The sequence below is a fragment of the Scatophagus argus genome, chromosome 4 (assembly GCF_020382885.2).
Source record: "Scatophagus argus isolate fScaArg1 chromosome 4, fScaArg1.pri, whole genome shotgun sequence".
NCBI lineage: Eukaryota > Metazoa > Chordata > Actinopteri > Scatophagidae > Scatophagus > Scatophagus argus.
This window is the reverse complement of record NC_058496.1, coordinates 3,820,177-3,831,680: the sequence shown is the minus strand read 5'-3', so window position 1 is coordinate 3,831,680 and position 11,504 is coordinate 3,820,177. Positions and strand designations below refer to the sequence as shown.

The 11,504-nt window shown below is 43.5% G+C and overlaps 1 protein-coding gene across 2 annotated transcripts in view; it reads right to left on the bottom strand.

The window, feature by feature from the left end:
- Positions 1 to 92: 92 nt before the first annotated feature.
- pip5k1bb (phosphatidylinositol-4-phosphate 5-kinase, type I, beta b) overlaps positions 93 to 11,504 on the bottom strand; it is a 31,211-nt gene continuing 19,799 nt past the window's right edge. For both annotated transcript variants that reach the window (XM_046386949.1, XM_046386950.1), the window contains 8 exons: positions 8,632 to 8,834; positions 8,119 to 8,202; positions 7,263 to 7,311; positions 7,082 to 7,166; positions 5,958 to 6,116; positions 3,691 to 3,817; positions 1,615 to 1,738; positions 93 to 1,417 (listed from right to left, as the gene is read on the bottom strand). In XM_046386949.1, the coding sequence (XP_046242905.1) occupies positions 1,415 to 1,417; positions 1,615 to 1,738; positions 3,691 to 3,817; positions 5,958 to 6,116; positions 7,082 to 7,166; positions 7,263 to 7,311; positions 8,119 to 8,202; positions 8,632 to 8,834 (834 nt within the window). In that variant the 3' untranslated portion in view covers positions 93 to 1,414. The remainder of the gene's footprint in view (positions 1,418 to 1,614; positions 1,739 to 3,690; positions 3,818 to 5,957; positions 6,117 to 7,081; positions 7,167 to 7,262; positions 7,312 to 8,118; positions 8,203 to 8,631; positions 8,835 to 11,504) is intronic.

Below are 11,504 nucleotides of genomic sequence, written 5' to 3'. Positions count from 1 at the left end.
GCGAAACTGAGGCGGGACTAATTTCTACAAGAAGAACAAAACCCACTAAACTCTAGGTAGATGAATAGAGGGATGAAGTAGCTGAACAGCAGTCAGTTTAAGCAGTTTATTTATAGGAGTGTCTTCTATATATAAATATGCATTGTCTTTACATTCAGCGATTAACGTAGCTTTTTCAGCAAATGGTAAAATATTGAGATTTACATAATAAATTATTGTCTCAACCGACGTGTGATCATGAAATTCAACATCTATAGTTGGATATGGTCTTGATGAAGAGGTATCGGACAGCTGCTGAGTGTTGGATGCTTGTCTCATAACGTCTCGAAGAGGACACACTTGGTCAGTATCAAAGGATATCCTGAGTAAAAGCGTTTCAGTCATGACGCACACTTCACAAAACTACTAGCTCCACATCAAAAATGATCTACAATGTTCCTTCACTGTCTCTGTACATGAAGTATCAACGGCTTACGGAGGTGTGCATTTGTAGAGTAAAAAGAGAAAACAAAAAGTGCTTATTCACATATCCAAATATGTGCTCATGTCAGGTAGCCCACCCACCTAAGCAACTTCTTCAGAGAAAAATATTTCTTACAGTAATCATAACCAATGTCAAAAGTGCCTTTTAAATCAAGAGCGAGTGCTTCGTCCCTCCGCTCTGTGCTTCATCCACGATCCAAGTTGCTGTCTTTTCTCACCTAACAGCAGCCCTTTGCCAGAGCTTCGGGTTCCTGTCAAGGGCAGCACAAATAAGTGCCCAGTCAGGATAAGGTGGCCGCTGTTACGGCATCTCGGTCTGTTGGGCCTCAGGAACTTCAGAATCCATTAAGTCCGTTCATGTGAGTCTTTTCTCATCCGTGTTGGCTGCAGCTGCAAGCTGGCTTGTGTCCTTTGTGTGACATTCCCATCGATCAGAGACTAAGATGCCTTTTAGAAATTCACTGTAAACATTTCTCTTCTGATCAGAAACGAATGCAAACTTTGAAAGTCTTTTTCATTTCTTTCTGTTCATGAAAAGAAAAATATTTGAAGAAATGTATCTATCTACACTCTCCAATGTAGTAGTAAATGTTTGCGTGGGGCCATGAAAACAACATACATGTATAAAACTTAATGGCACTGCTCTAAAAAGCGACTCTCAGTTCAGCCTGATGTTTGTCACATTGCGATGTGTCACATGGTTCCTGCAGGTGTCCGTCACCGTGTTGAGGTCTTCTTTTGGTCCATCAACCGGAGGAGAACCGGAGAACCTCAGACCTTTTATGGGTTGGCAATACAAGTGGCACTATGGATCTAGCAGCACTGGGAGTGGAATTAAAAGGCTGGCAGGGCCGTCCAATGGAGTGCGGTGATTGTCTTGTGATTGGCAGGAGGAAATGAAAGTCATAAAGCTGCTCTTTTTTTTCTTTTTTTACTGTAGGTGCAAAGTGAGAAAAGGATTATTGTTAACATTGTTCAGACCTGTTTAATTCATTTATTTTTTAAAAATGTGTAGCTTCTAAACATGCAGCACAAATAAACAATGCTTCAACACCTTAAGATGAAAAAACAAGTCACCGATTCCCAAAAATGACGCCAGTGTGAGAGTGACCTGATGGAGAAACAACTCACCAAGTACACATCAAGGACAGATCCGTCATCACGGTCGATGTCCACATCCATGGTGCTCTGCTCTGAAGTGAGGCAGATGGCGCTGTCCTCCAGCGTAAACGTAGAGCTGGATGCGACATCGTCTCTGAAATGGAAACACAGATTTCCATATTGAGCTACGCAGCAGACAGCCCTAAGAGTTTATTGCCAGGGTTGGAGTCCGTTAGAGTAAAGCACCGGCTTGAAAATGTATTTTATAAAAAACGCTCTCTGCAAACAAACCAAACGCTATGGCTGAGGATCTGACCTCAGCTCAGACGCGTCTCGCAGGATATGAACAAATTCTCCTCAGATACGACCACAGCGTCAGTCAAAGTGACTCTTGCTGAGAGACGTTCCACAACTGATGAGAGACAAGACTGAACCTGAGAATTTAATTATTGAAGTCATTTTGGTTTCTGCCAGGGGGTCAAGACAAGACAGTTTCTACTGTGACATATTACAATACACAGCAGACAATGTGGCTAACACTTAATAACAAGGTCACGTTAAGGTCCAGAGGGGGAAAAAATGAGGAACAAAATGGTAGTTTACCATTAACTATCTTCTGATCAAATTTTATATATTAGCTGACGATTGGCAAACTGATTAACTAATGGATAGGTACTCATGAAGTGAAGACTCAGGACTCATGGATGCATTGCCAGAACCCAAGGATTCCCCACGCAATGTTGTCTTGTAAACACATTATTAATTTTAGTGTCTTCACCCTTCAGTGGTTTCAATGTTGTGGCTGATCGTTTTTATAAATTTTAATACTGCTTGAACAACAGGAGTGGAATGATGTCCATCCTCATTTTTTTGTGGTAACTCTTGGTCCTGCTTTGACCACTAGGGGGCAACTGGAGAGCTGTTTATCTGATATGTACATCAGGTGACTCCCTGATAAATTCAGGAATGTGCTTTTACCCTTTTATGACATGTGACTTCTTTTCGTGTCCAAAGTCAAAGTCAGGTAGAGAAAGTAGCAGAGAAGCACAAGATATGAATGAATGGCAAAGGAAGCGACAGAGACATGTAACTAACAGGCTTTGTTTTAAGACAGTCCTGCTCAGACGAAACCCAGTATGAGGTGTCCCCACTGTGACACTGCAGACCAGTCGTCAGGCAGGGATTACTGCCGGTGGACGCACAGTCGCCGCTGCGCTGCTTGTCCTCTTGTGTCACAGCCTTTCTGAGGCATAATGTGACCAAGTAAGACCACGTCAAAGCCGCTGCTGAAATATTTATGAAAACAGTTGACAGAACAATGTCAGTGCGGCGGCAGGTGACTGATGGGGGGACAAGACGAGGCAAGTCACACAATGGAGCCTCAGAGAGCGAGCTGAACCTGACACTGCTGGACAGAAGGAGAGGTGAAAGATGGAAACATGCAAGGCCACAGGACAAAGAGTTCAGCAGCTTCTGGCAAGCGGCGCGATTACACGTCCTCTGCTGACAGCCAGCTGATGTAGGGAAGTAGGTAAAACGCTGGAAGGTGTAATAAAACCTGTTAATACCACATGCTGATTAATATTTCACAACTTAAGAAATCGTTTTTATCAGATCTCCCAACAGAAAGGTAATAAATAACTTTTGATCCGAGTCGACACTGAACCATTGCAAAGATTATATTTTAAATTATGCAGTTAGAATTGCTGGTTAATTATTCCTTCTTCCCCGTCTTGTAAATGAAAGAGACAGACAGAATCCAGAATCCATCACACTCCTCATCCTTTACTCCGAGCATGTTGTGCTGAAACATGCGTATGTATGTATTGGACGGACGTTGCCAAGCCAGCTGAGTCACCTGCTCTGTGACGCACGTCACCAGTAACACCATGTGATGTAAGAGCACAGGTGATAATAAAGTAGGAGTGTGTGGGCGGGGCAATTTTACAAGCCTTGCTTGTCGTCCTCTCAGCCGTCTTATGTGCAGTAACATGCATAAAGCTCTTAAGGTGACAAACTACACATTGCACCATTAAATCAACACAGAGTGTCTTGACATAATTTAAAGCAACCAGGAGTAACAAGGAAAGGAAAGAGGCGCCGTACCGCTCCTCTGTTTGGTTGTCCACGTTGACAAAGACGGAGGAGGTGGAGATGGTTCCCATGGAGGAGCCCTCGTAGAAGGAAGGGTTGGCGGGGACCAGATCAGGACGCAGGTACGAGCCCAACACAGCTGGAAGGACAACATTCACATACATGTGATATCAGGAAAGGCACAATTTCCTACATTTCCCGTATTTTCCTCTGACTCTTAGCTCCAGTCCCCCCAGTTTGTAACGCAGGCCCAAGCCTTCAAAGCTCCAGATGTAAACAGACATCGTGCCTTCCCACACGCAGAGTCGTGCTACTCATGACGAGCAAACTGAACTTTACTGTGAAAAGCGACACTGACACCCACTGTCATATTTTTTGGGAAGACCAAAAATGCCCTATTAGTCAATCAATGCGATCAATACAAGTTTGAATAGCTGTATTGATCAAGATACTGACACTGGAAAGGAGATTCTTGTATTTTCTTTTCACATTTGAAGCAAATGTGATGACTGACACAAGGCAGAAGATCAGATTAAATGGTTCCAATAAAGCTGACACATCTCTCTGTAACAACTCCATGCTTTGGTGATAAAGATTTTCTCTGTCCTCTTTGGGACTTGATTTAGTAGATAGAGTCAGGAGGGGACAGCAATCCAAATTGCTTTACAGTATGTTGCATCACAGCTGGAGACGCTGGTGGGACAGTCCTCACCTTTGCTTCTTCCAGTGCAGCATTGGCACTTCTACCTTCCTTAAAACACCTGCTGACTCATTTACATGATCATTTTGATCATAAGTAGGACTTGAGCAGAAAAACACCTTAAAGTAGTTGCTTATAAAACCTTACTTTGATGTGGTAATGATCTTCTCTCTGTTTTCCTGCTGGTTGTGTAGGGGTATTGCAGTCTGGGATGCATATGCGTTGGTGGTGAACTTTGCATGAGCTTTATCAACAGCGTGACAGGACTTATCAGTTAACAGTGTGAGGAATCAGCAGACTAAGGTCATTATTTTTGGATAAACTGCATGTCTTTAATATTTTCATACAGAATTGTGGAGCAGGACCATTTTTTTAAATACCCTGCAGCTCTGTCTTTCAGCCCCACCATTGTGAGTCAACCTACTAGAGTCCACTTAAGTTGTTTTGAGATTTATATTTTATTATTTATTTTGTTTGAGATAGATCACAGGGAGGAAGCTTAGAAGGAACCATAGAACCTGTTTAAGCAAGGTTTTTCATTTCCAGCATCTGTTTTGAATCAAACTGAAGCACACTGTGGGAAATGATATCAAGACTAAATTTAAGTACGAATCTCAAAATATTTTTTGTAAATGAATTCACTATAGAGACAAAAGTATTAGGAAACCCCTCTTTAGTATTAAATTCAGGTGTGGCATGGGGCTGTTTTTCAGGATTTGGGCTCGGCCCCTGACTTCAATGCTTCAGCATACCAAGACATTTTGGACAATGCTATGCTTCCAACTTTGTGGCAACAGTTTGTTGAAGGCCCTTTTCTATTCCAGCATGACTGTGCCCCAGTGCACAAAGCAAAGCTCCATAAAGACATGGTTGGATGAGTTTGGTGTGGAAGAACTTGACTGGCCCACACAGAGCCCTGACCTCAACCCCATCCAACACCTTTGGGATGAACTGGAACGGAGATTGTGAGCCAGGCCTTTTGGTCCAACATCAGTGTGTGACCTCACAAATGCTCTGCTGCATGAATGGGCACAAATTCCCACAGAAACACTCCAACATGTTGTGGAAAGCCTTCACAGAAGAGTGAAGGCCCTTTTAGTGTAATGGTCAGGTCTCCCAATACTTTTGTCCATATAATGTACCTTCATGTAGTGAGGGTCAAATTATGATCACGAGAGCGAGAGGGTAGATGAGGATAAAGTAGCTAAGACCACACATCCTGTCTTCTCGCCTGTTTTCTCTCCATCTGTGCCAACACTGTATCGACCAGTGACAGCTTCCCCACGGGGCACTGACAACATTTTTATGGCTGTTTATGACCCTCAAGTGTTTCTAAAAAGCCCCAATAAGCATCAAAAGGCAGAAAATGATGAAGTCTGATGGCAGGTTAGGAGGCACTTTAGAGAGAAACACAGTGAAGATAATGGTAAAATCGTTTGCTAGTTTCAAACAATCTCATTAATAATTCAGGCACTGCTGTGAGTATTCCTGAGTGTTGTCTACAAACTATAAGGAAAAAAAATCACTATAAGTCACGGTCAGAGTGAGGTTGTCCTAATAGGCTGGTGTTTTTGTGTACCTTGTCCGTCCAGACTGGCCAGACTGTAAGCTCCTCCCAGCCTGTCCCTCCTGTCCTCACCGTTCCTCTCGTCTGCCTGCGATGAAAGGATCTCCTGCGAGGACGACTTCAGAGCCGGGATGGAAGTACGAGTCCTCTTAGAAGGGGAGAATCGAAGTGCTGCGGCGCGAGAAGGAGCACACAAGTGAGGGAAAGAAAAGAACAGAAGGGAGGGAGAGAGATCAAGAGAAGCAGAAAGAGTAAGAGAAGATAACAGAAACCGTTATCCCGACTGAAGCAACGTTCTCACAATGAAACGTCAAAGCTCTGCCTCCAAAATTAGGAAAGTCATTAAACTGTTAAAATGCACAATGTGACTTCACAAGTGTCCTCTAAGCCATCCTTATTCTGCCTCCCGAGCAGGGCATGAAATGAAATCCTTTGCTGTCATCTCCCTCTGACGGGACTTGGCGACGGTTAATAGCACGGCTAAATCCTCAAATCTTTGCCTCAGCCATGTTAATTTCCACTGGGGGGGTCCCACATCGTTGCATAACATTGTTACTATATTTGATGTTGAACTGAGAACAGACCCTGTCGATGGCTTAAATGTTTGGGCTCAATCAATCTGTCACACATCAGTCAGCTCCGCACACCCGATTTCTGGGAATCGGCGTCATTTCCTGGACTAAAGTAGTTCGTCAGTGTTTTTTATCCACCTCAAAGGTTTGTAACTGCGTACTTTTTTTTCTGAATTGCCCAACAACAAAGTCAGTCTGTTCTGAATGACCTAACCATGTGATTGTTTACGCACAACCAACGTGAAGTCTTTCATTTCAAAGAACAAAAGTGTGTTATTTAGTCTTAAAATTTAATCAAAGCTCACGGATATTATGCCTCAAATACAGTTGACAGCAAACTCTAGAAGCCGACAGCCGTCAGGGAAATAAAATGCTCTGGGAGACCAGGAGGACAGCAGAAGAAACAAGATTTAATTCCCACTAATCTAATGATGTTACAGTGACAGCAACAGACAATAAAAAAACCTCCGACCCTTCTAATCAGCCCACGATTTCCTACTTCCCATCGCTGCCCTTCTCTTCTTGTGCTTCCCATGTGTGACGATGATCAACATGCGGACTTACGTTGAGTCTTCCTGAAGACCCGTGTGCTCATGAACTTGAGGAATCGGCTGGCGTAAAACCCGGGCCGGTGCACCGAGACGGAGTCCTGAGGACGGGCGGAGAAAGTGCAAGAGAATGTGACTAAATAAAAGGCTCATTCAGAAAAGCAGCAGCGTCAGATGTGAGCAGGGAATCGACTTACACCATCGTACACCAGGGCTTTCCACGAATGTTCCAACTTTTTAATGAACCTGGGGAGAAACAAAACAAGAGGAAGCCTTGTCACAAAGGTATCCTCTTACCCGAAACTTCCCCCTGACGCTTGATCAAACCTGAGACTGTTTCCCTTCGTCCCTGAGCGCAACACAAACGAAGGTTGTTCTTCATCCTCTAAAGCAGCGAATACATCAAAGTTTTAAGTTATACAATGCTGTCTTTGAGTGAAGTGAACTACCAGAAATAAGGCAGGACAAATTGGGCCTTTTCATCCTTCCTTCCTGACCCGATCTCACCTCGCCCACACGGCCTTGACCAAGCAGGCTGACAAAGACGTATGAGATGCTTTTAAATTTACACGAGTTTTAAAAGCCGATGAGCCAAAAGGCCTCCTCCTCTGTTACCCAACACTTCTGCTCTCAGGACAAAAAAAAAATCAATAAATAAAAGTAAAAGTAAATAAAGAAGACTGATAGACTGCTGTGTCCATTTAAATCATGTTGGATAGAGAAAAAAGTCTTGATCTCTTTCAGGAGTCTGATAAAGTGCCTTGCAGCTCTTTCCATCAATGTAAGGTCGTTATTCAACATTAAGAGGTCTTGTTGCAGGTCACGCAGTTACATCTATATGATGCTGTCATACCGAGCCCTGAACTATTCATTCCCTCTTAACTGTCATGTCTATATTGGCCCCTAATGGGAAATTTCTGGAGATCAGAACAGTCAGATTTAAGTGGGTTTCAGAAGTCAACAGATGAATGAATTTTCCCATCAGTACTAATAAGAAGCAGTGACATTAGAAACAAAATGGCAGCAGGTTTATGAAATCTCAGAGACCAGCACCTGTATGACTGAAGAATATCTATGATACCCAGGAAGATGAGGAGCTTTTCTTCTTTGTGTGTTTTGGCAGGGATCCCTCCCATCCTAAAAGAGAGTGAAAACACAGCAGCCGTCAGAGAGTGGCGACTGCTCTTCTTCTGCGACGCCTGAAACGCTGTTCAAATAAAGGCAATGTGCCGACGCACTTTCACAAATGTTTGTAAAAGAGCCACTTACAGTATTTACATTCATGTGTATTGCTGTCAATACGCAGAACAGTGGCTGTGTTTGTATTCGTGTAGCCATGGTTATATGAGAGCCTGACTCTGTGTACACTGTTTGAGTGTCCTGTGCGAGGTACAAGCACGGTTGTATAACTGTGTCTGGGAGGAAAAAAGGTGGAGATTAAGAGGCAGACAGAGGCGGTGTGCGCGCGTGTGTGTGTGTGTGTGTGTGTGTGTGTGTGTGTGTGTGTGTGTATGCCCAAATACGTGTCCATAACCTGTGTGTTTTCCCCCAGCTGAGCCGACTCACGTGTCGTCTGTGGTGAGGACTTCAGCAGCCTTGCCGTCTCCCTGGATTGATTCCATGGCGGTGGAGTAAAGCACCCTCTGACCCACAGGTCTCCTCCCATCCCCCCCTGCCTGGCCCGGCTCACCCCCGTCTCTCTGACTCTGGTCCAGGACGTGCACACCCAGCAGCAGGCTGTAGTCCATGATCTTAAAACTCTCCAGCACCTGCAGCAAGATACAAAACACGCGGTTTATATGAGAAATATGTGATGTGGAATCTGGATTGTAATGAACAGAAAATCACATTTTCCATGACCTGTTTGAACAGATTATTTTCCTGGACTGGATGCTTCACCATCAGCTCCCTGACTGTAAATATACAGTCACTATTAGGCATTTTGAGAAACTTATTTTCCCCCCTCCCAAAACCCTTTTCATCTCCCAACACGCTTCAGGACCTCAAAGGCTGCAAGCTTACGAAAGGAAATCTCTGTTTAAACCAGTTTTGAGCTAAATAAACAAGGTGTTTCTCCACAGTGAGCCAAGTGTTACACATTGACCTGTCTGAGGAGGCTTTCGCACAGTTTCCCAGAGACTCTGTGACTTCACGTCTCTCAACTACGCAAGTAAAGCAGAAACGGTAAGACAAGGCCAAGACAGAGGCAGGAGCTCGATCTGGGAATGGGATCACTGCCAGGCAGCCTGGCTTATCTTATGACCTACACTGGGAAAAAAAACATACCGTAGTGGTTTGAAATTGGTTTTAATAAATAAGTGTTTATTTGGTGGTGGCAGAAAAAAAGAGTGAAAGCAATGAGTTGTCGGAAAGGGAAAGGTGAAAGTGATTCCCTTATATAAAAATACTGTCTATTCAATCACTTCAGTTCCGTTCAATGACTGAAGAAGAATCAAAAATCGTTCAACTCTCAAGAAACCTTCATCTTCTCTCAAAAAGTCCACTTAAACGAGTGTGTCTGTAGTTGATGAAAGGCCACAAAGATGGAAAAGTAAGGCTTGAGCAGAAACTGCTGAAAACACAACATAGTGACTAAGCCTCAGCCATTCTCACTTACACTCTATAAATAACGCATTGCTAAACCTAATAGGATTGGAAGTAATAAAGAAGTTATGACATAATCAAAGAGAGCTGCCTGCGACCCTGAACGCAGAGAAAAGTGGCCTGTTTTGTAAAGAATTTCAGAGCAATAATGCTTTTTTTTTTTGAGCTGACCTACAGCCTCCTCTCGCTTCTCTTAAAATAAGTTGTTTTCATTGCGGCGACTCAAAGAAGACATTATTACTCTCAGCAGCACATGCAGCTTTGCATCGTGCATAATAGAAACTGCTGATGTATAAAGTCATCGTCACGCACATTCATACTCAAACACACGAACACAAAATGGACTTAATGACTGATTCAGACAAACACTGGCGCTTTTGTCTGAGGCTTTGCCTTTTCCATATCAACGATTTGCATCCCTTCACTCGAACTCCCCCAGCCTATTCAAACAGCAGCCATTTTGAACAGAGCCACACACACCAGACTGCCTACAGAAGGCCATTACTGTGCGTCCTTGCCCCGGCTTTCCCAGGCAAACAATCGAACCGTCACAGCAGAAAGAAAACAGCTGCGTTTCTGTGGTGGCTCGTGATTTTCTTTGGATTTTAAACACAGAAAAATATCAGCAGTGGAGCTGATTATTACTGATCAGAACAGCAAAGTGTTTGGGTCTCCACTGCCTGAGCAACCTGTCCTCTGCTCTTGTTCTTTCCTCGCTGTGAATGGAAAAGGCTCATCCTATCGGTCACTGTCACAGCATCCCCTGGCCCTAAAGATGTCTTCCAGCCGTCTACCTCCAGGCCACAGGGCTCGCTGGACGATTCCTTGATGGCCGTGGCCCACTTGGCTGTGATACTAAAACACTGCAAGCCTTCTGAACTATGAGTCACACTTGAAAAGACACACAGACTTGATTACGCAGAACATTTCTAGATTTTGGCATCGTCCCCTCTTTCTTCATCAGTTTCTGACAGAACGTGTACCAACAGATAAAAGCATTGACAAGCAATGACACTGCAAACATGAAGTGAACATTACAAACTTTACAAATGTAGAGAAGTTTAATCTAACCTCTTATCTAATAAACTGGAAACCCAATGATGAGTGACACATTCACATTTAATTCAAATTTGTATGAAGACCTGTCTCAAGCTGCAAGGGTTATTCAAATAATCAGCAAATAGCATTTTAATTTTCAAGTAAATTCTATAGTTTCAGCATCTCTAATACATTTTCTGCTGTTGTCTCCTCTGGTAGAAAACTGCTGGTACGACAAAACAATATTATCCACACACACATCATCACGGGCTCTGGGAGTTTATTTGGGAACGTTTTTCACTATTTCCAGACAATTTATAGACCGAGCAATTAGATTAATCTGTAAAGAAAACAATTATCAGCTGCAGCCCTCAACCTGTTTAACTACCAGCTCTGAGACATGCAGTGAATGTGGTTAAGAATCCTACAGAAGCCTAACCATCTTCAGACTGCGGGGTCAGGGTCTTGATTTCCAGCAACTCAGAGTGAGAGAAGCTATTTTTGTCACAGGATCACATGAGGAAGATCCATACAGTAAATGGCCGTTTATGATTGGCTACACTGGCTGATATTCGACCTGCTGTCGTCCAAAGTCCAAGGATGCATGCCTACATTTTCTGAATTGTTATTGCTGCGGTTGTTTGTATATGAAATTAAAGGACTGCCATTTCAACAACTCCGAAGCAAAAATGAAGACAGCATGAGGATGTCCTGGGTGGTCCTCAGCATGACAGCTGTCTCAAGTGTCAAACCTGTGCTGTGAACAAAACTGTCTCAGCAGCTCGACATCATCATCA